The sequence below is a fragment of the Carassius auratus genome, chromosome 12, assembly GCF_003368295.1.
Source record: "Carassius auratus strain Wakin chromosome 12, ASM336829v1, whole genome shotgun sequence".
Taxonomy (NCBI): Eukaryota; Metazoa; Chordata; class Actinopteri; order Cypriniformes; family Cyprinidae; genus Carassius; species Carassius auratus.
Genome location: NC_039254.1, coordinates 15,262,504 through 15,289,722, shown reverse-complemented (window position 1 = coordinate 15,289,722; position 27,219 = coordinate 15,262,504). Strand labels below are relative to the sequence as shown.

The 27,219-nt window shown below is 41.2% G+C and overlaps 1 protein-coding gene across 2 annotated transcripts in view; it reads right to left on the bottom strand.

The window, feature by feature from the left end:
* Nucleotides 1-27,219, bottom strand: part of LOC113111945 (protocadherin-15) — a 232,806-nt gene that overhangs the window by 184,807 nt on the left and 20,780 nt on the right. For both annotated transcript variants that reach the window (XM_026277216.1, XM_026277217.1), the window contains exons 3-4: nt 22,918-22,932; nt 22,505-22,570 (exon numbers count right to left, since the gene is read on the bottom strand). In XM_026277216.1, the coding sequence (XP_026133001.1) occupies nt 22,505-22,570; nt 22,918-22,932 (81 nt within the window). The remainder of the gene's footprint in view (nt 1-22,504; nt 22,571-22,917; nt 22,933-27,219) is intronic.

Here is a 27,219-nt window from a genome sequence, read left to right as displayed (position 1 = left end):
TCTCCCCCAGCACCCCCCCCCAGCAGCTGTTTATTTAAAAGTGTCCTTGTTATACATTGCATATACTTACTATTATAATAACAGTAAATTGTGCATAATTACATGCAAGTAACCCTAGGCCAAACTCTAATCGTAACCCTAATCATATAGTAAGTACATGTAGTTAATTTTTATTACTCAGTACCTATATGTATAATTACACTGTAACAAGGACATCTTAAAAAAAGTATAAGCTTTCATTCATTAATATTGTATTATGCAAGTACAATTTATAAAATTTACTTTAAAGATCTGATGAACGATACAAGTGCACGTTCCATATAATTAAGCACACTTCTTTCTTACAATGTCACAAAATGCTTCACTGGTGTCTACTTTATTTCGGCTAAAGAATTTTATGGGAAGCATCTAACATGAAATTGATCATTAAAAATGAGAACTCTCTCAAGCTACAAAAGAGCAATCTCTCAGTAATAAAAGTGATCTGATAATATACATATCTAACTTATTCCAAAGCACACATCTAGCATCCTGGTGTTATGTGGGTTTAATGAGAGCTCCTCAACTGCGGCATGTGATTTAAAGCAGCTGACAGCATAAGAACACACTGCACACTGCAATCAGTTCACTGCATAGAGCACATCACACTCACTTCAGCCTTTCATTTCAAACAGCTGTAGGACATTATTAATTCAAACTAAATCCTACAGGAATTCTCACACTGAGTTGTTGTTTAATATTGCTTTATATGCTTGGTTTGTATTGTACAAAAGTGTAGACAATTTTTATGCAACTACATCACGCTCATAATTTCCAAAGACATGTTACAGGGTCTACAAAGCTCAAACCTTGAGCAATGGAAAATAAACTAAAATGGCCTCATAAGTCATCTTGTTCCTGCTGCTAACATTTGGAAGGGTTTAATGTTGAATGAGCCAATGGATGCCTTGGATACACCTAGTTGTCATGCATTAAAGTGAAGCAGGATAGTTAATCATATGAGCAGCCATCTCAGGAGAGTCATCAGCCCCAGTGATTACTGAGCATAAAACAGCCAGGGAACACAAGTCCTTTTAAAAAGACCAGCTACATCTAGATGTGTGAACACTGTAACACTATAGTGCTAAAATCCTTTCCTTTCCTCATGCTGTGAATTGTTTGGTGTACATTGGAAGACCTATCATTCTACTTTCATTCTACACTGTTAATAAACACTTTTAACCATGTGCAGCAAATAAATCAATAAATGTAACATTCTGCAAATTAAGGCACTGAAACTATTATATTACTAACAAAATAATTTTATTTTCCCTTCTCAAGTTAATTTCAGCTCTAGTGGACCTACATCTTTTATAAAGCCTAAATGAATTAATTATTAATTCTAAAAATATTATTTTCTTTATTAACTTTAATTATTATTTATTAATTTTAGCTCCTGGGTATGACTGTCTAATGCTAATTTTCTTTCATTCTTTTCTTTCTTTTCCCACTGAGGCGGACAGTATGTGTTTCCTGTACACTTGAGTGGAAAAATACAAAAGAAGAATCACAGTTTGACAACACACTAATGATATTCCCCAGCACGCCGAGGCACTAGAAATATGTTCTTCTCCGGCGTGTTCTTATCTCCCTCTCAGCGCACACCTACAGCTCTTTCGCTCTCTTCCAGGTTGCTCGTAAACACTTCTCCTCCCCCCTCTCTCTAAAGCCGTGTCTCTCAGCATGCGGCCAGATGGTTTTCTATGTCACACCGATGGGTGATGAACGCGTTCTGGGCGAGCGCCGGGATGATCTCTGGAAATGGCACGCCATTCCCTCTCTCGGCTGTCTCAAACAGCAGTGCACCGGTCATGGACATCCCTTGGCAGCTGGTTTGCAGCAGGCCGGGGCCCTTGCAAGCTGGCAGCACACCTGTGCAGGGCAAGCTGGGTGATACTTGGCACGGTAAGCTGAGTTCTCTGCTCACACGTCAATGTGTGTCTTCCTCCATTCCTTCATTGTTCTCACTGTTCTCTCTACAGGGTTCCACCACGTTCATCCAGCTCTATCATTCCCGGCCTGCCAAATCAACTTCCCGTATTCTGCACTGCAGTGGTGTAAAGAGACTCCCTGGGCACAGGAAATCTGACATCCTGTGAATGTTTTATCACTCGCACAGATAACGGTGTAAAAAAATAAATATACTGCACATTTGTTCTCATCTCCTCAGTTTGGAGACCAAATAGTAGTTTTATCAGCTATTCTTGCTAAGCTGAGCCGTTGCTCTGACCCTGACCCTGATATTACAGCCCTATGAATATCATTCATGTTCAGGGCGTAGGGGTGGTTTTAACATTGATATGGACTTTTAAAAGTCAATCAAGCTATACAGGTCACTATGTTTTCATCTGATTCACAGATAACTGCCTGTTACTACTGACCAAATATTGCTTTTATAGTTTTTATAGTTATATTTGTATATTAAATTAAAAAATATCCAAATAATAAAGTTTACTTCGTGTCAATACACTAAGTATTAAAACATAACATTTTTTAACACACTAAGTATTATTTGTATTTTGAAAGTTCAGAAAAGTAACCTAAAAGACTACTGTAAATATTTTGTGATTTACAGTATTATTTATTTGTCTTACTCATGTTATGTAATTGTTTATAAATAATAAAAAAAAATACATTTATTTATTTGCTTTTTTATTTCTTGTTTCGTCATTTAATTTAAACAAAATCAATTTTCTTACAGAACTCTGGTTTTATATATTTTAATATTTTAAATTTTAAATAGGTTTGTTGCTGGTTTGTACAATATTTTCTCTGCACTGTTGCCTCTCTGTCAGCGGCTCGTATGAATATGTCAAGACGGTTCAAGTTCACAGTTTAGTTAATTGGTAATTGGTAATTTAATTATTGAACAAAATGTAGAATAATTTAATGAATTAAACACAACACTAAACTTACTATATTTATATCACTAATTTATTTGTAAATAAATAAATAAATTAGTTAATAACCCTTTAAATATTTCATAATTAACTATTTTTCGACCTAGTAAGAGACACAAATCAAGCATCAAAACCCAAATCAACCCCAATCCCAAAGTTAACGCCAGGCTAAAGTTGTATGACTGTAAGAGGATAAGGGTTTCTAGTGAGGTCAGAATCAATTATCAGCTGACCCTTTTACTATTTCAGTACAGATGCCATTACTTATTAGCACCTGAAAGAATGAAAGGCATTCTGGCATTACAATATTTTTCTGTAGGGCAATATGATATCTCAACTAGATATTTTTTAGATACATGCAATTACATTTAACATTTAGATATAGCAGGATTTTCATTTATTAATTGTATTGTAAATAAATAATACATTTGTCATAAGATAATAATTCTTCCACTGTAATAGATTTTTCTGTGTGAATTTCCAGAGATTAATAAAAACTGCATATGGACAATGCTAAGTGTATGCTCTGTCCAATACCTTTTCCAAATTTGAACAGAATTCACAATGCTGATAGAACAGTTTGCAGTGTTACTGCATTGTGAGACAAAATAATGAAAAAAAGGGAATATCATAAAAGTAGAAATAATTCAAATACCAGGCCAGCATTCATACAACTAGCTCATTCATGTGCTTGAAACTTATTGTATTTAACTTTTCAGCTCCACATGTACAGAAGGTAGGTTTATTAGGTTTATGTGTATTAATGTGTATTAGGCACAGTGTTTGCTACCAAAGGAAAGGTGTGTCATTACTTATCAGAAAAATCAGATTTAGAATGGCAAAAAAAAGAAAACACACTGAATGAGTCACTGCACTAACATGAACAACAAAAAAAGCTAGCTTTAAAACTTATTTTATTCCATTTTCATGCCCATTATGCTATTGTTGTTCCTACTGAGGGATTTGAATCCCAAACATATAAAAAATGTATAAAGAATTGGCATATAAAGATCGTAACGCATTTCTTTTACTAATATACTGTTTGTGTATCATCCATAAGATTCAGCACAGCAAGGCAGATAAACATGTGCACAAGAACGCTCTCTGAATCTAGAGCTGGTTGTGACTCAACTAAACCTGTCATTACAGTCAAGATCAAAGACATACTAAATCATCTCCAAAGTTGTGCATCCTAACAAAGCTGCACAGCAAACACTGTTCTTCCAATTCCCAATTTATAACAAAAACATGATCCTCGGAACTGAGAACTCATACATTGGTATCAGTTTTTTTGTCTTTGGTATCAATGTTTTTTTTTCTCTCCCTAATTTAAACAATTGCCTCCTTTACATGATCTTTATTATTATTATTATTATTATTATTATTATTATTATTATTATTATACTATATTTTTGTCTTCTTTAGTATCAATTTTGGTACCATGTTAAATTTAAAAATTGTATATTTGTATATTGTTATTTAATTAATCAAACAAGGCACAAAATAACTTTCACAGACATTTAAATTAACTGTTCCCTTCGAGTGGAATGACCTGCTTAACTCATTTCCGAGTCCTAAGACATCTTCAAAAATGTGTATTCTATCTGTTTTCTTTTCATTTGTTATACAGTTAACAAAAGCAAAAAAGGCCTCTAACACTAACTTGCTCTATTTTTCTATTTTATGTTTTCTTTTTATTTATTTTATAATAAAAAGAACTTGCTCCGTGTGCTGCGTTAAGCTAACTGAGACTTGTTATAGCACTTGCATATCATTGCTCTTTTGTTGATTTTGATTGCTTCCATTGTCCTCATTTGTAAGTCGCTTTGGATAAAAGCGTCTGCTAAATGACTAAATGTAAATGTACTTTGTTTGTACTTCCCCAGCCTCCTGAGTGGTGACTGCAAGGCTACATTTCTGAAACGGTAGTAAACTGAAACTTTTGTCTTTTTGTGGAAATAATAAAAAAAAAAAAAAAACATCCTCCACTTTTTTGCTGGGATGTGAAGTGAAGAAGATGCTAAATAGCCTTGACCCCCAGAGGCAGTTTTATGTTACCCAGCGTGCTCAAAAAAAAAAAAAAAAAACAGTGTGCTGGTTCTCATTTGCCTCAATCCTCAAATGTCACACATAAATATAAAAAAAAAGGGAAAAAAAAGAATGAAAACTCTAAGACGGAAATCTATTATTGTGATGCAACTGCACTGTAAAATGAATGTGCATAAGAATGAAAAAAATAAATATCTTTTCTGTTTTTGTTGCATTATGAAACTGTGGTGGAACAAATTAGACTGCATTTAATTGGAGCACCTATAGAATAGAATAGAATAGAATAGAATAGAGTGTACCATGAGTTTCCACTAGCTTTTCTTATAACATGCATAATTCAAATACCTGCCTGTTTACTTCACCACGGTAATATATTATACAGCTAAAATGTACTTTTGCACAATGCTGGAGCCAGAAATTTTGACTTAAGGAACAATTTCCCTGTGACCGCACAGGCTCACCTATGCCAACAACAGGCTTTTATCCTCTAAAGCATGCAAGCAGACTTCAAGAGATGTTCCTCCGTCACCTCAAATCAGACCGAGAGCCTCTGTAACCCAAGCCCAATAAACATCTCACCCGAAAATTACATAATAGCTGTAGCTTCAGATGCCTCTTAGTCTGCAAATGTTACATAACCATTCATATAGTAAAGGTGTAGTGGAGAGATGTTGAAATGTTAGACAAACACGACTGGGAAACACTGATCTAGGGTTTGCATTGACTAGTCAATACATTTCTGGTCAAACAGTCAACTAGTAAAAATGAGAGGCCATGCAAACCCTATAGTGTTTGGTGGATATCGGTGATGAAGTGGCTTTGTGAAGGACTGTTGCTGCTGAGACAGGCTTATTTCACTTATAAACCTAGAAATGGCCAGGCGGGTTGTCGTTAGACGAGATGGATGTAGGGAAGGAGGTGGTCCAGTGCCAAACGATGATTCACACTGGCGGGAAGCACAGATGCTAGCTGGGACTAGGGGTGACATGATGCATTGACTTAATCAAAAACACGTTGATCTGCATGGAATGCATCGATGCGTCTTTAAGACTTCATATTCTCGTCAAACCTGCTCCATGAATGAAAACACACTGAACAGCTGGTTATGAGTTATTATGGGTGTGAGATTCCAGGCTTAAAATTACACTCCACTTGGATACAAAGCAATTGTTTAAAAGATCTGATGGATGATCTCGCTCCTTGATTGGATTCATATTAATTCATTTAATAATGCACAGTCAATTGTGATAAAACTTCCCAGCATTATGGATGCTTTAATAAGGTTACGCTATGGTTACCTGAGTTAGAATACAGTTGTGACTGCATCTGTTTGTTCATTCAGATATGCATTCGAACAGCTTTTTCAATCTGCAGAACGAACAAAACATTTCAAGACTTACACCAGTAAACAAATGCTATTGTCAATCGCAAAGATTTACTCTGAACTCAGCCATCATGGACATGTTGTGACGGTTGGGTTTGGGAAAAACACAAGAAGAGGGTAGGATCCAATTGCAAGTATGGGTTTATTTAACAGAAGGGTAAAATACAAAATAAACAGTCTTGAGAGACAAACAAAACCAAAAAGGGAACCGGATGAAAACGGGAACTCGGATGAAACGAGAAGGTTGGGAAAGACTCGGGAGACGAGCACAATTCACACATAGGGAAAGGACTCCATACAGATGACAGAGAAAGACAGCTATACATAGGGAGACTAATGACAGGATTGTCAGCACCTGTGCGATTCTAATTGTAGTGCAATTACTGTGAAGACAGAACCAGACTAGAGGAATTAAAGTGCCTATGGTGAAGTGCCTAAGGAGAAGTGAGCTCACTAGGGAACACCCAGGAAAACATAGACTGACAGCGTGACATTACCCCCTCCCCTACGGAGCAGCTCCCAGATGCTCCACCTGAAACCCCGGAAAACCCAACAGAAAAAGAGGTAGGGAGGTGAAGCGGCAGCGGACTAAGGGGAGGGACGGAGGGTCAGAAAACAGGGACAGGAGAACTAGATAGAATGGACAGAGAAAAACAACCAGGTGGAATGGAGAGACAAAGACAGGACAACCAGGTAAAATGGAAAAAACAGAGACGGAACAACCAGATGGGATGGAAAGGCAGAGACCGGAATGTGTAACACAAAACAACGAGTCCAGGAGGGTGGTGGACCGGCGGAGGGAAAAAGGGAAGGGACGGAGGGCCAGGTCCAAAGGAGGAAAATAGACAAACAAATGCAAACAAAAACATGGGTAGTAGAGGACATTAGGTGATGCCCACCCGGACGGAACAGAGGGCCATCACACCCATGTGGTTAAGGCAGAAGCCCCCCCAGGGCGGAGCGGAAGACCACCACGTCCTCACGGTCAAGGCCAGAGTCCCCCAGGGCGGAGCGGAAGACCACCACATCCTCGTAGTCAAGGCCAGAGCCCCCCAGGGCGGAGCGGAAGACCACCACATTCTTGTGGCCAACCCCATGGGAGGACGAAGATCACCGGTGACTTGACTCAGTCCTCGAAGATCACCGGTGACTAGCCTTGTCTCTGGAGAGTTCATGGGAACCTGACTCGACTCTGGAAGGCCATCGGTAACTAGCCCTGACTCTAGAAGGCCATCGGTAACTAGCCCTGACTCTGGAAGGCCATCGGTAACTAGCCCTGACTCTGGAAGGCCATCGGTTACTAGCCCTGGCTCTGAAAGGTCATCGGTGACTAGCCCTAGCTCTGGAAGGTCAACGGTGACTAAACCTGACTCTGGAGGGTCCACGAACACCTGACTCGACTCCGGAGGGTCAACCGGGAACTGACTCAACTCTGAACAGTCAATGGGCACCTGACTTGACTTAAGACTGCCTGTGGAGACGTGAGACACCTCTGTTTCGGGCACTGCCTCTGGAACGGTCTCGGGCACCGCCTCAGTCACCACATCGGGAACGGCCTCGGTCACCACCTTGGCCTCCGGAACAACAGCGGGCACCGCCTCGGCCTCCGGAACAGCATCGAGCGCCTCCTCGGGAACGGCCTCGGATACCGCCTCGGCCTCCGGAACTGCATCGGGCACCGCCTCGGGAACTGCATCGGGCACCGCCTCGGGAACTGCATCGGCATCTCGAACAGCATCGGGCACCGCCTCAGCATCTCGAACAGCATCGGGCACCGCCTCGGCATCTCGAACAGCATCGGGCACCGCATCGGGCACCGCCTCGGGAACGTCCTCCTGGACGGCAGCGGCCCGCTCGGGAACGTCCTCCTGGACAGCAGCGGCCCGCTCGGGAACGTCCTCCTGGACGGCAGCGGCCCGCTCGGGAACGTTCTCCGGACCTTTGAGGAAATGCAGACGCCTGTCTCCTCCTCCGTCCTTTATGATGGCGAGTCGGTGGCACCTTATCAGGAGACTCAGGCGTTGAATCGGCCATCTTGTGCTGTGGTGCTAGGCTGGCGGCCATCATGGGTTGTGGCGCTGGACTGGCGACCATCTTGTACTGTGGCGCTGGACTTGCGGCCATCTTGTACTGTGACGCTGGACTGGCGGCCATCTTGTGCTGTGGCGCTGGGTTAGCGGCCATCTTGTGCTGTGGCGCTGGGTTAGCGGCCATCTTGTGCTGTGGCGCTGGGTTAGCGGCCATCTTGTGCTGTGGCGCTGGGTTAGCGGCCATCATGGGTTGTGGCGCTGGACTGGCGACCATCTTGTACTGTGGCGCTGGGTTAGCGGTCATCTTGTGCTGTGGCGCTGGGTTAGCGGCCATCTTGTGCTGTGGCACTGGGTTAGCGGCCATCTTGTGCTGTGGCGCTGGGTTAGCGGCCATCTTGTGCTGTGGCTCTGAGCGGGCGGTCATCTTGTGCTGTGGCTCTGAGCGGGCGGTCATCTTGTGCTGTGACTAGGGGTGTCACGATTCTCCAAATCCTCGATTCGATTGCATTTTCGATTCTAAGGTAACGGTTCGATTCGATTCTCGATTTTTACATTTATTCTCTTTAAAGCACAGATTGTCATTTTTCAAACTAGACTTTTATGTAATATAATATCTGACCTTTGTTTGCAATGTACCACATTACACTGTCAAATTTAAAACTTTTATTAACAACATAATGTAACAATAACTTATATCTTCAGTCAATTGAAAACTTAAAATAAACTGCCATCCAGTTTTTCTTTTGTAAGTGCAGTCACAAAAGATGACATTCAAGTTCATAACAAAACAAACAAAAACAATAAAAAATGACTAAACTAACCTTCAAATATTACGACGTAAATATTTAAAAGATTAAAGATAAAACACTTGTTAAACACTTCACTGTCATTCATTTAGATTTATTTATATATATATATATATTATGTATGTGTGTACAGTATGTACAGTATGTGTGTGTGTGTGCGCATCATTACAGTCTGTAAAATATGTGTATCTCTTATTACAAGACTGCAATCACTAGCAATCAGAAGAATTCCAGTTAATCAAGTAACTACAAAAGATCTACTCTGTATACAATGCATTAAATTACTTTAAAGACAAAAATAAAAACGGGAAGCGGGCTCCCGTTTCTTCGCATCCGATTCAGTTTTCCTCTCGCGGAAGCCATATAGCGCGCGCGCCAGCATCAGTTGAATGCTCGGTTATTTTTGTCATTGATTTGCCGTCATACAACATTGGGGGGGGGCAGCATCAACGATTCCATTTTTTAATTCGAAGTTCGAGACTGTGACTTAATTTCGATCGATTTCGATTTAAAATCGAAATCGTGACACCCCTAGCTGTGACACTGGGTCGGCGGCCATCTTGTGCTGTGGTGCTGGACTGGCGGCCATCTTGTACTGTGGCGCTGGACTGGCGGCCATCTTGTGCCGATGCACAGGACTGGCGGCCATCTGGTTCCACGGCGCTGGCTCGGCCGATCTGCGTTTCCCCTCTCCTCTCGGGACAAACTGGGGAACTGGCAGCCCCCAACCGAATCCCGGGTCGACGGGCGCCCACAGTGGAGATCGCTGCCGGACCTCCTCCCGGCTGTTTGTTCCGGAGCGACCTCCCCTGGTTCCCCGGAACACCACTAGGCGAGAGCCCTCGAAGCCACCTTTCTCCCGCTTGCTGGCTGGGGAGAACATGGCAGCAGACATACCGCTGGATCCTTGTGAGATGGAGTCCTTCTGTGACGGTTGGGTTTGGGAAAAACACAAGAAGAGGGTTGGATCCAATTGCAAGTATGGGTTTATTTAACAGAAGGGTAAAATACAAAATAAACAGTCTTGAGAGACAAACAAAACCAAAAAGGGAACCGGATGAAAACGGGAACTCGGATGAAACGAGAAGGTAGGGAAAGACTCGGGAGATGAGCACAATTCACACATGGGGTAAGGACTCCATACAGATGACAGAGAAAGACAGCTATACATAGGGAGACTAATGACAGGATTGTCAGCACCTGTGCGATTCTAATTGGAGTGCAATTACTGTGAAGACAGAACCAGACTAGAGGAATTAAAGTGCCTATGGTGAAGTGCCTAAGGAGAAGTGAGCTCACTAGGGAACACCCAGGAAAACAGAGACTGACAGCGTGACACGTGTGCTTTATTTTTATTTAATTTTTAATGTTGGCACTTTAGTTTTTAGTTATTTGTAAAGAAATATGAGCAAACGTTTGAATAAAGACATGAAAAATCAATGGCAGAAGTTGCAGTTCTTATTTATAGGTGAGTTAAACAATGGTTAAACAACTAACAATTGATTAACTAAATAATAATCAATAGATTAATTGAGGATTCAAAAAAAAAAATGTTTTAGTCACATTCACGTTTTAGACTTGAGAAAGCCTCTCTCCAACTGATGTCCTTGACCAGGCCAAGCATTCCAACCAGGCCAAGCATTCCAACCAGGCCAGTGAAGACCTCTACCCAGGTCCATTGGAAATACAGTACATGCCTCAGCCTACATTTCTGCAAATCACGAAAATCATATGCAGTATAATCATTGCAGTTTCCAGTTGAAATAAACAATAGAGGCAGTAAAACTATATTATATTATGTTATGAATTCAAAACAAATTTTTCAGGCTACAAGATTTGAAAACTGATTCTTTAGAATCACATACAGTATACAGCTTCATATTTATGGGCAATATGGTGTTGCACTTGTGAAGTGAAGCGTTCCAGAATTTAATTAAATTCTGTTTATTTGTAAAGCGCATTTTACAATACAAATCGTTGCAAAGCAGCTTTACATAAAATTGAGTTTCTACAATATCTAGTAGCTTATCAGTTGTGACTCGTGTATGAATCCTGTAGAACTACCGTCCAACAAAACAGTTAAAGCCCACAAAGAAAAAAGTAAAAATAGCATGGTCGCATCAGCAAATGTATGTTTATATCAATTTTTCTTTCGTCAACACTATTGGGCAGGTTTAAGGTTTGGTGTAGGGGGTTGGTTACTCCTCAGGCATCTGAATTTCTGAACCACCGCAAAAACGTAAATAAAAACGTAGCCACAATTACATTTTAGTACCACTCACTTGACCTCGATACAGCCACGAAACTTGTAAATAGGTATGTACAGTAATATCAGTGTTGCAGAACCGTTGTCACAAGCGCTTGTTTACACTGAGGCTAGGTTGGAAGACATCCTGAACAGTTGATGGTTGAGACAAAAAGGGCAACTCAGTAGGTCTCAGCCTCAAAGACAGAAATGGATGCTGGTCCTAACTCAAACATGAGGACAAAACTAATAACTCAGATCAAATGCAGCCTACTAATTGACAGAGTTGGCTCAAGTACGAACAAATCTAATCATCAAGCAAGGGTCACTTCGGTCAGTTTTGTGGCTCTAATTGGACACAGAGAAGCTGATCAGAGAGCACACAGGACGTTTAACAAGAGCCAGAGGAGGGCATGGTCAGATGAAGATGATGAGTTGATGCAAAGCATGTCCAAAGTTGGGATAAAAATGGATGCCCTTCCACCCTTCATCCTTGCATCCAAACAACAGTTCAGCTTACTCTCAAGAGTTAATTAAAAAAAGCCTCCACCAAACACCAAAATCCCCAACTTTTTTTTTTCAGACTATCTAGCCTAAATCAAAAGTCTTCACTTAAATGTAACCATAATTACCTACCAATCCAATTGTGGACACTAGAGGGGAATTTCAGTGCTAAACTGGGTTTAGCTTGGTCACCCACTGAGCCACCAACTTTATTGAGGTCTGACAGTTAATCTAACCTCCAGCTCATGCTGTAACCTCCAATCTCCGCTCAATCATCATCAGGGTCCTTACCCACCGATACATAACATTAAATGTACAAAGAGGAGCACAAGAACGGTAATGAGGTGCTAATGTAATAATGATCATTGTGCAATGGTCTTCAATGCCTTACAGGAGTAAACAATGCTGAGAGGCTCCTCGTGTAATTGTTTCTCTTTTTTTCACCAAAAGTCTTTTCAGTATCATAACTCCAGCCATTTGAAGAAATTGCTGAGACAAGTGCTAAATGAAACCTTCCTTGAGGTTACAGGTTGATTTGTTTCCTTCCACTGGAAAAGTCATTTATTCCATTTAAATGCATTACTCAGCAGTTACAGGGGCATTGCAGATTTTCTGTATTTTTACTGAAACTGGTAGTTTATTAGCAGTTCTATACACAATTCACAAATATTTCAATCATAAATTAGTTCCATCAAAGCAACTACCTGAGAGATGATTGTAATAGTGCCTGAAATCTCACAGGCTAAAATGAGTCATTCTCAGGTGTAATACATCTAAATTCAATATTGAAAACTCAAACTCAAACAGCCACACTAGTGATAGTCTAGTGACAAAGCAGTCTAGTGACAAAGGACACTAGTCCTTTTTATTTTTTTTTATTTTTTTTATATGCATCAAAAAATGCAACACATACATGAAATTGAATGCACCTCTTCTATTATAAGATATTTTCATTTAAGGCCCTTTGAAGAACCTTGATAAAATAATAAAATAAAATAAAAATAAACCCATTTGACTGCAAAATCAAATGTACCCAAATGCAATAAATAAATAAAAGGTTAGTTATAGCTTGACTTCCCAAGAAATTAGAAAATTAATTATTCATGATGCTTGTAAAAACAGCTTTTATATATTTTATATTTAAATCGTCTGAACAGCTATTTGGTCTCAGACCCTGCATAGCTCTTGCATTCTGGACAAAGTACAACAAAATTGAACAGAATGTAGGCTATACTCGCAAAGAGCATGTTTAAAAATGTATACATTTTAAAACGACACACTCATGGAGATCCAACCCAATGGCCAACAAATAAAAAAATGTACATTTACCAAGAATAAAAAAAAAGAAAAAAACTAAGAAAATGCAGCCCTTTCGACAGACAGAAGTCAAAAGCATGTTTAAGTTGCTTCCTTTTTTATTTATTCCCTTTATTGTACCACCATTACAGCCACAGTTTTAAAACTCCAAAACTAGTCAACATCAGCAATCATTTTGTCAGTTCTTAAATTACTAATTGGCCATCTTGACCATCCTGAGTAAATGCTGTTTAATATTTTTACTCAGTACTTAACCATGTAATTATATTGTATTTATAATGTATTATACATGTATTGTAAATTGCAGCTAAGTGGAGAGAAGGAAAGTGAGAGAAAGACACGTCTCCTTAGCAAACTTTATCACTATTTCCCGGTGACAACTCTGATTACAGTTTAAGCTTTCCAAAGTTGACATATTTTTTTGCCAAAATGATGATCTTTATGTGGCGTAGCTTTCAAGAGGTTTAAAAAATAATGTGTGGCTCTCAGAGACGAGAGGATAAAATGAGTGAAAATTGAGCAAAAACAGTGCATTATCTGTAATTTGAGGTAAAGCCAGCATCTCATTGCATACATTAAGGAGGATAATACTCTTGGATGAATGTGATTACTCTTTACTCTAATAATTGCATAGAGATTCACAGCTTTAGGAGAGAAATTTCAAGGTAAATTGAAAAAGAAGAGATTACTACAAATCCTGACAATTTATAGAAGAGCTGAAATGAAGAGAAGTGATTTTCCTTTATTTGACCAAGAAAACACTTCTCAAATTCATGGACAAATGCTCAACTATTTAATCTATTTCTGCAGTGATGTGGTATTGAAGACAAACAGAGAGAAGGGATTCACTCATACTAAAATCAAATTGTATGCTGAGATAATCTCCAAACTCTGAAAGATACAGACATAAACTGTCAAATTTATAACACTTTCTGCACTAAAATTATAAAAAACTTAAATGGCTCAAATCAAAGTCTAGTATCACATTGTATGATATGCTAGAGTATGGTATCATTATATGTAAAATCGTGAAATCACATTTTCTCTTTTTTTAATCCAGATTTTTTTGGAATACTTTTTAAAAGAAAATACTATTTCAGTTTTTCTACTTCCAAATTGAATGTGTTAAGGGCTGTTTCTTTACAACAGTTTGTGTAATTTACTAGAAATTTACGAGCATAAATTGTTTTCTTGTGCTTCCTGCTTAATTTAAATTACATTTTGTTGCGAAAGTTATATGGGTACCGCAATAAACGAATGGTTCTCTAAATCTGGCTTTCTAAAAGGTTTTTGTTGGTGTTGTTGTTTTGTGATTAGTGGGTCAGCATAAGTGTTGACACTCTTTCACACCTGTAAGCTGTTCCAATTATGTTCAAAGGCAAATGCAGCTGTCAACTTTCTCCTAAAGCCTTCTTATAGTAACACAGTATTTAAGCACACAGATACAGAGAACAGAAAATGCCCATCAAAGTAGCAGCGTACAGTACACCATCTGTGCATCTGCACCCTGGTGAGGTGCACCATGGGAGGTATTAGGTAAGTGTGAAGAACAAAAATTGCTTTCATCAGTGCAACATACACATCATTTTGTCCAAAAATGTTCTCCAATGGATTTGAGTAAATCTGTTCACATCCATCACTGTCAATTAGCACGCAATGAAGGAAATTGCACAGGAGAGCTTTGGCACTTTTGTACGCTGTATTTCAATCTGCCTCTTAATAACTAACTACCCACAGTCCAGTTTAAACATGTAATGACCGCTTTGAGACAGCATATTAACATATCCATGGTACAGTAAGTCATTTTTCATTGAGCATAAACACCCCTTTTTTGAATGTAACTTGAGATCATTACTATAAAATGATGTCAAGAAAACAAATATTTTTATCCTTGCATGGTTAATGCAACCTGAATCTCAAACAAATGACTCTTATTCTTATCAAGACTCAAACTTAGTAGGTACATTTCAGTCTGCTGGCTTCAATGAACTCACTTAATCTGCCAGAGCATTTATTGAATCAATATCAAGTTTCTACCGGTGAAGAAATATATTTCTTAATATAATATAGATTTTCAAAACAGCTTCACAATATTAAACAGGATCAAAAACTGATAATGCAAACTTTAAAAATAAGGCAAACCACAAATTCTACTATAAAGCAGCTTTAGCAAGACAATAGTGTTATTATTCAGTTCAGTAACTGTGTAAAGTTCATTCATTTTGAAAGAACTTCAAATGAGCAATAAGTAAAAGACAATAAAATAAAATAAAATTATTCAGCTTCAGTCAATTCACTGTTGATTCATTAATTAATTGAATTCAATCAACAATCATGTCATTATACAGATCAGTTCTGATTTACATAACGCCACTCAAATGTTCACGCAAAGAAGGTGTAACTTTTATTTTTGCTGTAGTATTGTTATTGCTGCCATGTTGTGGAGATGCTGTGTTACTTTGTGAAAACGAAACTACCTTGTTTGGCTTAACAAAAGAGGAAAATATCTGCTTTGTCATGCCTAGAGCTGATCCGTGATGGTCGCTGAGGAAATACATAAGCTTCGTTCTGTGGAACGCCGTATCGGCATTTGTCACCTGTGTCCTTCGACGAATCCGTCGGCCGCGCTGTTCTCTAACCCCCTCATGCCTGCGGTGTGTGACCCTGTTTGACGCATTTTATGGAGAACTGTTTCCTGAACATGTAAACTAGCCTACAATGGGTCTGTGCTCAAGAGCTGTTATATAATGTGAGGCAGTGTAGAGTAGCGCTTGTTAGTTGTTTCTCCGATCACAAATGCAGACATGGTTTAATGTTTACGCGGTACGATATGCAACGCAATGCATAAAAACACAGTATAAGTCATTATAATCATTACAGTTTTTCTCAGTCACTTTGGTGCATTTCTCAAATCAGAAATGAAATTCTCAAAACTACTTGTACAACCTCCACATGATCTAGTCATTTATACACATTATAAAACCAGTTCCTCTTCAGGAACTCGAGCTGCGTCGAGAACATTTGGGGAACGCGTCCAGCGTGACGTCTCTGAATAACATGTATAATCAGTCCAAAGGAAGGGCGAGACCAGGAAGCATAAAAGCATGAGCGGCGAAGCCGGATATCAGCCTTGTGTCTTCAGCAAGCGCTTTGTGTGTGTGTCAGTCACTATCTGTTTGTCTTATTTAGTCTTATTTAGTGTCGTTTGTCCACTGATAAACTCCATTGTCAAAGCTTTAAACAAGGGAAGTTTTGGGCGAGAGCAGGCAGCGCTCAGGCTGTGTTTTTCCCTGCCCAAAAAAAAAACAAAAAAAAGTTGTCTGCTTGAGAGTGAAGCGCGCAGTGTCAGTTTTTGAGGGCGATGCAAGCCTTTGCTTCACTCTCAGAAGGCTCTCTTTGAGGAGAGAGCTTTCGCCGAGGCGAAACGGTGGTTGTGCTCGCGGGACTCGCTTTCGGATCTGCTGGAAGGAATGTAAGACGGGCAAGTCCCTATCTTCGTTCTTATTCACCAGATCCGGCGTTTGCGGTACATTCTTCCCGATGAGAGGGCGCGACGGCGCTGCCTGTCTTTCTCTGAGGAGATTGATGTGGAAAGGCATCGATGAGCTCGCCAGTTACACAAGCACCAGTCACACAAGCACCAGTTGCACAAGCATATTATGCCTAATATTAACATAAGCAGCATTAATGAAGAGTGGAGCTCACGCAGTCAGCTCTCGGGGGGCTGACTGTGCTTTTCTCACTGTTAAGCGCTCCGCTCTCCCTGGGCACGCTCTGAGGAGTGTGTCCGTGCATGCGATCCTGCAGGCTCGTCCTATCTCCGCCCGTTTTCACTAGATCTAGAGCTCGTGCTCGAGGCTTCGAAACCAGCGCTGCGGTTTATTCGCCCTCTGAGACAGCTCGCTACTGCTGCATGCTCTCTCGCCGGGCACGCTCCAAGGAGTGTGTCCGTGCATGCGATCCTGCAGTTGCGGTCGCGCGGTTGCAGAGGCACAGCAGCGACCGCGATAGCAGGAATCGCACATGATCTGGCGAACGGGTTGGAGACGGCCTATCTCCACCCGTGTTCACTAGATCTAGAGCTCATTCTCGAGGCTTGGAAACCAGCGCTGCAGTTTCTTCGCCCTCTGAGACAGCTCGCTGCAGCATCCATCTTTCTGTGAGGAGATTGATGTTGTTTGTGTGACTGAGTAGCATAAAATAATATATATATATATATATATATATATATATATATATATAAAGACATGAGCGCTGCCGAGGCAAAGCATGTATTACATGGTTTCATTTTTATGTGAGTTTTTCTACACCAGACCGTGTTGACTAGTCTGGTTGCTGACTACATTTAATTCTAAGGAATAAAATGACATTTATCTGACTATGTGAAGTTAGATGTACAGGGGCTCTAGGGATGTGATTTCTTTTGTGAGAACACGTGTTTACCGCTCTTCCTCCGAGGAGGTTGAGGCGGTCAGGGGCTGCTGGGCGGAGCAGTCCCAACCGTGTTCCAGCCCCAGACGCTAGAGTCAAAGTGGCGCTCCCAGGCCGAAGGCTTCTAGTGGAAAGCAGTTCTACGGACCGTTGTTTTCACTGAATAGCCTTCAGCATAACGTCCTGACGGCTAGGACGTTTTGGGGAAGAGTGGTGTACACCGCATTACACGGTGCCCACCTCTCCTCAGTGCCCTCAGGAGATTGTTCTGCCAACCCTGCCGGTGTTCCAGGGCGCAGCGATCTCTGGCGAGCGCTTCTCTCAGTTACCGCCCGGAAATGTAGCGGTGCTGAGAGGCTCGCTACCTCTACGGAGGTCTCTAGAGGAGCTAGTACGGTCGTCCCCTGCCGGTCCACCACTTCAGGGCACCGAGCTAGTGGCTCTAGGCGCACCAGAGGCCAGTCTCGCGAGACTGGTTCCCTTAGGAGGTCACATGGCGGTGTGGGAGCTCCTGCCAAGTGTACTTCGCGGGGTCCTGCCCCGAGCAGGCTCTGGTCTAGTCTTCCTAGCAGACGATGTGGGTCTGAGGACAGTCGTTTTTAGGAGATTTCAGCTACGAGAGTCCTGATGCTGCAGCTCAGGACCTCGGAGGGCAGGCCCCTCTGGGGAAGAGCAGTGTACACCGCATTACACGGTGCCTGTCTCTCCTCAGTGCCCTCAGGAGATCGATCTGCCAACCCTGCCGGTGTTCCAGGGCGCAGCGGTCTCCAGCGAGCGCTTCTCTCAGTTACCGCCCGGAAACGTAGCGGTGCTAAGAGGCTTGCGACCTCCTGGGAGGTTTCCAGAGCAGCTAGTTCGGCCGTCTCCAGCCGGTACGCCGCTTCAGGGCACCGAGCCAATTGCGCTGATGCAACCAGAGATCAGTCTTGAGAGGCTGATTCCCTTAGTAGACTATATTGCAGCGTGAAAACTACTGCCAAATGTGTCTCAGTGGGTCCTGCACACTGTAGTGAGAGGCCACAGAATACAGTTCTGGTGGACCCCAAGCAGGCTCTGGTAATGGAACAGAAGTAGACTCTATCTGAGGAATGGAGACCATCGAGGTGGTCCCTCCTTGGGTTGCAGAGTCCGGGTCCTACAGCCGGTACTTCACTGTTCCGAGGAAGGATGAGGTGTTGTGTCCTTTTCTAGATCTGTGCTTTTTGAACCTCTCAGTCAGGGGACTGAAGTTTAGCACGACTGCACAGGCCAAGTCTGAGGACTGGTGTGTCACGATCTATCAAAAGATGCACTTATCTCCATCCTTCTTCATCGGAAGTTCCTGAGGTTTGCTTTTGAGGGCAAAAGCCTACCAATAAGTATCTTCCACTGGCATTGCACTCTCACCCCACACTTTCCCGACTCAACCACATTGTTGACTGGTTGATATCAGCTGAATCTGAGCAGATGGCGGTTCGGCACCGAGGTGTCGTTCTCGCTCACATGAAAGAGCTGGGGTTAAGACTTAACACCAAGAAAAGTGTGCTTTCTCCAGTTCAGAGAACCACTTATCTGGGCATGGTGTGGGATTCGACCACGATGCAGGCACGTATGTCACCTGCTCGGATCGAGTCGATCCTCACTGCAGTCACGAGAGTGAGAGAAGGCTGGTCACTCACTGTCAAGCAGTCACGGAGATTGCTGGGTCTGATGGCAGCTGCGTCCAACGTGAATACTATTGGCCTGCTGTACATGAGACCCCTACAGTGGTGGCTCAAGACAAAGGGGTTCTCCCTGAGGGGAAACCCACTTCGCATGCTAAAGGTCACGCGGCGCTGCCTACGTGCCTTAGATATGTGGAGGAAGCCTTGGTTCTTGTCCCAGGGCCCGGTGCTGGGAGCTCCTTGTCGCCACGGTATGCTAGCGACGGACGCGTCCCTCACCGGAAGGGGTGCGGTCATGAGTGGCCACCCTGCCCGTGGTCTGTGGAGTGGTCGCCATCTGACATGGCACATCAACTGCCTGGAGATGCTGGCCGTGCTTTGTGCAATTCATTATTTTCTCCCAGACCTAAGTGGTCACCATGTGTTGGTGCGCACCGACAACACAGCGGTGGTCTCTTACATCAACCATCAAGGAGTTCTGCACTCACGCCGTTTATACAACTAGCGTACCAGATCCTTGTGTGGGCCCAGGACGAATTCCTCTCGCTCAGAGGAGTTCACATTCCTCGGCATCTTAATATGGGAGCAGACATCCTGTTGAGGCAGGGGCCGAAGCCCGGGGAATGGCGGCTTCACACTGAGGTGATGAAGCAGAGTTGGAGATGTTGGCCAGACTCGGGTGGATCTGTTTGCGACTCGAGAGACATCGCACTGTCCCCTCTGGCTTCCTCTGACTCATCCAGCTCCACTGGGGCTGGACGCCATGGTACAGACATGGCCGAGGCTTCATCTGTACATTTTTCGAGTCGAGCTGCTGTTAGTAGCCCCGTTTTGGATGGGCCGGGTATGGTTCCTGGGCCTGATTTCTCTTTTTGACGGCACTCCATGGGACGTTCCCGTCAGGAGAGATCTCCTCTCGCAGGCGGAGGGTGCGCCCCCGCATGGAGCTTAGAGGCTGTAGGTGTTGTCTCTGAGGAGGCACAACTCTTAGCTTTTAGGTTGTAAGACCGTTCTCCAATCCAGAGCTCCCTCAATGAGGAAACTGTATGCCTTGAAGTGGAAGCTTTTCACTTCTTGGTGCGGAGACCGCCAGCTCGACCCAGTTAACTGCCCGGATGGTACAGTGCTGTAGTTCCTGCAGGCTCTCCGCAGGGTTGACCCACTCCACCTTGAAGGTCTACGTGGCGGCCATGGTGGCCTACCACGCCCCTCTCGGTGGCCAGTCAGTGAGCAGAAACCCTCTGGTTACATGTTTCCTACATGGTGCACTGAAGCTGAGGCCTCCGGCCAGAAGAAGCTTAAGCTAAGCTTTGATCAGGATGCTGTCCTAAGTCTCGAGTCCTCTGATCTCCCCTTCCTGGGGGTCAAGACTCACTTCCTTCTAAAGTTTGGCATTGGACGGGTTGTCCCCAATTTCTGTCAGGTTCCTCTCCTTCTCTTGCTTTACCTGTGCTCTTCCACACTAGGCAGAGATTGGAAAGTCTGGCGGCGTGGGCATTCTCGTTCCCCAAACGTTCTCGACGCAGCTCGAGTTCCTGAAGAGGAACGTCTAAGGTTAAGTATGTAACCCTGGTTCCTTGAAGGAACGAGGAACGAGACGCTGAGTCGCAGTGCCACACTTCCGGCATCTCTGGCTGGCACTTGCTTCTTCCTTTGAGGCTGATATCCGGCTTCGCCTCTCATGCTTTTATGTTTCCTGGTCTCTGACTTCACCTGCCTATGACGTCCCGCCCTTCCTTTGGACTGATTATACATGTTTTTCAGAGACGTCACGCTGGACGCGTTCCCCAAACGTTCTCGACGCAGCGTCTCGTTCCTTCGAGGAACCAGGATTACATACGTAACCTTAGACGTTTCTCATTCTTTTGAACAAGTTGCGATTGCTTTTGTACATTCATGCAATTGATTATGCACATTTATCTGTGGTTTCCTACATTATCAGTCGCTAATTTCATGTTGCTCAAAATGTATTACATAGTTTTCTGTGTAAATAGTCTTACCCCCCAAAACATCTAGTCTTTAGTTCATCGTATAAGTCATTAAATACAAAATGGTTATTTTTTTTTTTTTACACATTATTATTAGACTTATTGTAAATTTGGCATGAATTGTGCAATTTAATCTTAAGTAATGAAGAGAATGTAGATCAACCAATGATAAACCATTTCTCTGAAATAGCTCAAAGGTTCATCTCATGAATCTTCAGTTGGAAAGTTTTTTTCTGAAAACTTTGTGCCCATATTCATTTTTCCTTTAAAATGACAATGACAATGTTCATTGACACAGATATTTATTTTTGAGAGTCAAACTAAGGATTTTGAGCCAGAGATTGGCTTTTGCAGGTAATCCATGGTGTTTTGCTATTTGTACGAGTTGTTTTGAGAAATGCACTTACTGTTTTGCAAATGTCAAGTATGATTCGTGAAATGTACCAAAGCGACTGAGAAAAACTTTAATTATGTCCCCACTGGATACAACAAATACCTTGTTTGTAATGGGTTTTAATGGTTTTATCTGGACGGCATCAAAGTATGTTAACATGTATCATTTCCATCACATGCTGGCCAATCAGTGTATACCTCGCTTTTCAGATTGATGAGCTTTGTAAAAATCAACGGGTTTCAGAAAGCCGGCACATAGATGAGCAACAATAATGTAATGTGGTTTTGACGCTTAAACCACATAAACACATTGTGTTATATTAAATATACAACATAATGTTCTTTTTAAATTAATCTTAATTTAATTAAACACAATCTAAATCAAATCAATCATAAGCTTATGAACGAGAATCCTCACAACTAAGCACTCTAAGCAACTAGCAACATACCTGCAAAATTGGGAACTGCAACACGCAAATTGCATTCAGAATGCATTTTATGGACACGTTTGAGCTGTTACTTTATTGTCATAATTCCTTTAGTGAATCAAAACAGTAAAAATTGTGCCAGTAAATGTTGCACTGACCAAGCACAATTCATTTTTAGCAAACTGTCCACCTCATATTTTAAAGCTAAACCAAAACGAAGTAGACTTGAATTTCATGATTAAACTTAAGTGCTGTTCTGAATTCTGACCACATTCTTTCAAAAGAACGCCCTTCATTTTAGTTTAATGAAATGCAGATAAAAAAAGAAACCAACAATATAGACATACCATTTGGACTCTCCTCGTCTATGGCTACAATGGTTGCAGGCGGGCCTGTTCTGGAGAGCTTGCACTCTGAAAAATCAAGGACACAGAATTAATGGGAAAAAGGAACAGAAAAAAATACTAAATTTCATCACGTCTAGACTGCAACGTAACTCATACTAAACAAGACATTTCAATTTCAGCTCACATTAAGTCACACAACCTGCACATAAAAAAGGATCTACGAGTACTGTAACCTATCCACTGCTGGGACCAGGGCTGGGTGGGTACAAGTCAAAGATAGATTTACAAAATGACTTCTTTATGTGTATAGAGAGAGCTGTTACCACTGGGGTTGCAAAGGGTTAATAGAGTTGTGCTCTCACGCCCGATGAGAGAACAAAAGAGAAACAGAAAGATAAGATACATCGTCTTACCCTCATACTGCCAGTCTGGAGTCATAGATAGTGTCATCAGCAGAGAGCAGGAGAACGATGGAGTGACAGAGCGGTGGGGAGAGACAGAAGAATAAAGAAGCACAAAATCAAATTTTCCTCCGATGCTTCTGAGATAAGTCAGAGGAAATAACCAAACAGAAAGAGACATATACATGGAAAAAATTCAGAAGACAAGCAGTGTTACTAGCAAGAGGTGTTCACATGAGTTATTTTCTGGTGCTCCTCAAGATGACTGTGAATTTGCAAAAGTAGGAAATGTTGCTGGAAGAGTATTCCTGTCAAATTAATATAGTTATAGGGCTACCTTTAACCATTAACTAGAATTAAAATCAAATGGAAATTAAGAGTTATTCAAAAACCATAACTTAACCCTGAAAACTGACTGGTTGAAAGAAATGATTTTTTACAAAAATCAACACCAATGAAAATTAACACCATTGAGGACATTGCTTCAGGCAAAATCAAAGCAAGCAGACCACAAATGTTTTTGGATAACATTCCTGTCAAACATATATGATCTTAAACTCACTCCTAAAAATTAACAACCCCTAAAAACAACAAAGGCTCTTTGGAAAAACATTTGTATATCTACATTTTTGCAAAACTTGCAAATGCACATAATTCACTGCAGTTTGCTGTTGAAATTAACACTAGTGGCAGTAAAACACCAACAACTTGTTTTGCACTTCACACAGATTATGATTACGGTGCATAATATAAATTATTTAAGATTTATTTTCAAACATTTCAATCCTGATCCCCATTGGTCCTACATTATTTAATTACAATGCCAACTAAAATGTTGATCCACGAATGTCCTACTTGGCAAAATCATGGTTGCAAAGTACAATAGCTGGAAACCAAAGTATCTGTATTTTGCCAATTAGGACAAAATGTACCTAGATCCGTATGGAAATTGATGGATATTATGATAATTTTGGAATCTCAAACCCAGCCCAATCCTAAACTCTGGTTGACAAAAGGCACAACCATACCCCTTACCATTTCAGTCTACAAGAAGAGGGAAAATAACAAGGATGAAAATCAGCAGGATAAAAACATACTCCTATCCCAACCCCCAAACTTAACCATTAACTCTAAAATCAACTGACAGATTAATGAGAATTCTTCACACCCCAACCCCCAATTGGTTAAGGTCATTTTGTTTCAGGACCGACAAGGGTAATGATTGCAAACAAGTCCCATTTGTCAAAACCAATGTAAGTGGACCGCAAAACAGTTTGAGTCTGATGCAATTTCTACATCAGCAGAACAACAAAGACATGATTGACACTAATATAATTGTTCCTGACAATAGAGATTGCATTTTGTTTTTCAGGTCCATGTGCTTGCCATTAGCAAATGTTCTACAGACAAGTTGCATCTTGAAGTGACATGAACAAATCATACTTTTGTCAAAAACAGAGAAAGCAACCAGATTTTTAGAATGTATCTACCAAATTAAAAACTTCTAAGTGAGTTTACCTTTGCACCCAATGTTAAACATCATCTAACAAATTTAGCTTTTAGCTTCAACATAGACCTGCATTTTGCTTATATGCTGTATTTTACCCCAGCGTTGCAAGAACTGACTATTCGCTTTCTTGATTTACAGTGGCAAGCAATGAGACAGTGCTACGCTGCAGTCCTTGAGTGACTGATTTGATTAACATGCTCCTTCACGGTAGGCATGACGAGATCTACGACTGCCAGCGGTTGCTGTTGTTAGCAGGAGGAATCTGGTCTCAACCCGCTGGCTTTTCTCCTCCCTACACACCTTTTCCCAAAATGAATGGCAAGTTATGAGATGACGACAGCAGAATATAAATCACACAAAATCCATTCCATGAATTCTGCAACACAGATCAGTGATTATGAACAAAATGGGCTTTCTTTGAGGTCGCAATACAAAGCGAGGGCAGTTAATTGTCCCGTTACACAAAGGTCAGTCATCTGAAGTTCAAATGAAGGGCAAGTCTACCGTAAAAGTTCTCAGGATTGGTTTTCTGTTTTATGACGACGGCCGTTTCCATCTGTGCTTGCGTTTCCAATTCCTGTCTCTGGCCTGCCACTCATGAATTACAGATTGATAGCATTTGTGTGGGTTTACATAACATCAGAAGTGCTGACACATTAAACCGAGGTAAGTTGGGCTCTCTTAGCAACTGGGCCAATGACGGGGAGCAGGGTTTCAAAGGAAAGACCAACTATCTGATGTCGCCATTAAAGATTCATGGCTGTGGAGCTCCTTTTATACTAAGGAACAGTGTTGTGGGTAACGCGTTACAAAGTAACGCGTTACAGTACTCTAATTACTTTTTTCCTGAAATTTGTAACTTAACGCGTTAGTTTCGTGCGTAAGTAATCAGTAACTTCGTTATTTTTTTAAAAAAAGTAATCCGTTATTTTAAGGAAAGGAAAATCCCGACTGCAGCCTGCTTTTTGTCAGACAGTAGTCCTAGGTCTACTGTGCCACCTGCGGATGTATCAGCGGAGCCGAAGCTCTGTGATCGTAAAGTCAATGGCTGTGATGCGTCTGTGCCTTGCGCCTGACCCTGTGTGTGTGTGGGGCTTTTTTTTTTTCTTCGAACTCCCGGCAAGATAGCAGAGAGGACAGCGTTTGGTTTATGGAAGTACGCACATTATTTTCAATTTGTCAACGAAAAAGAAAAGAACATAAAGGTAAAATGCACACTTTGCTTTGGTGAAAAGCTTCTGTCGACCGCCAAAAATTCTACCTTAAATTTAACGCTACGTTTTAATCACTACTTTGAAGAGTAAATGTAAGAGGACTGTGTTAAAGCGAATTTAGGCTTGTGACTGTGAGTGACACTTTAATAATAATTAGTTCGGCTATTAAGCGATTTGTCATTTGCTTGTGTGGCAGTGAAGGATTTAATTCGGTTTGTTATCATTTTTGTTTGACAGGCAGCTGTTAATTTCTGTTAGATCGTTGGCTGGCTGGTTGTTCATCATTTCTAAATGGATTTAAATCTGCAAGCCTGTTTAAGGTTGTGTTTACAAGTAAGCATAATTGTACTTTGATAACTGCATTATTTAAAGTTAAAGAAAAATCAGGAGTTATCTTGTGGCGCTCATAATATACAGTAGCCTAGGCTACCCGGGCTGGGTAACGTTAGGTGCGAATTTTGATTAATAATATGTTCTGTGATAATAAATAAATAAAACGCCATGTGGAATAGCCGATTGCTGACTGTCTTTCCTTTTATTGTTATCCTGCAGTGTTAATTTAGTCGGATGACTGACGTTATTCATTGTCGGGAGTCACGACTTCTAGGTGCATTTAAAGGGGCCGGGGCTATGTCTGTCGTGTGTGAGCCGCTGCAAACGGCTTTTAATTTTTGGTAACGCATGAGTACTCTAACGCGTTACTTTTATGAATAGGTAACGCTGTATCATAACTGATTACTTTTAATTGATGGTAACGTTGTAACCTAACTAACTACTTTCCAAAGTAACTATACCCAACACTGCTAAGGAAAGACAAAACATTATTACCATTGATGAACTTGGAACAAATGGTTTTCCAAATAGCACCCTTGACCACAAAAAAAGGGCAAAGCTTTTATTTTCTTTCAGTTTGAGTTTTTTTGTTTCTTTTAGCCTATATGTGACCCAAATTTATCTTGGCTTCAGCAGAGGTGAGAACTACAACATAGAGATTCTGCAGTCTCTGAAGTCTGAAAACAATTATGACTTTTTAAAGTCATCGTTCTCCCAGAAGTTAAAATTGTGATCATTAAATCAACAAAATACGAGTTTGGAAACATATATATATATATATATATATATATATATATATATCAACAACATATATATATTTAGCACAGATGATACTGAAATGACACTGGTCTGTACAACTCGTGCACTATATTCCATATTTCTAAAATAATCATTCCCATAATTTTAAGTCTTTGCTTTGTTTGAGTAACAAACCAAAATTTTGTCATCAATAAAGTAATATTTTGTAATTTTTGGAGCTTAGGTTCCTCATTTCTACCTTCAGTGTATGGACAATGTGACCATTCTGTATAATATCTCCTAGTGTTACACACAAAACATGCTGGAATGATATAAAGGTGATAAGATGAAGAAAAAAAAGTGTTTTTTAAAAACATTGGCACCAGATTTCTCAGCAAAATCAAGGGTGTAAAAGTGAGACTCTGAGGGTCGGTCTTACAAATGCTTTAGATAAGATAACACACCTCTGAAAGCCTGGAGAGGAGCCAATGGGAGTAATCACAGAAGAAATCAACACTC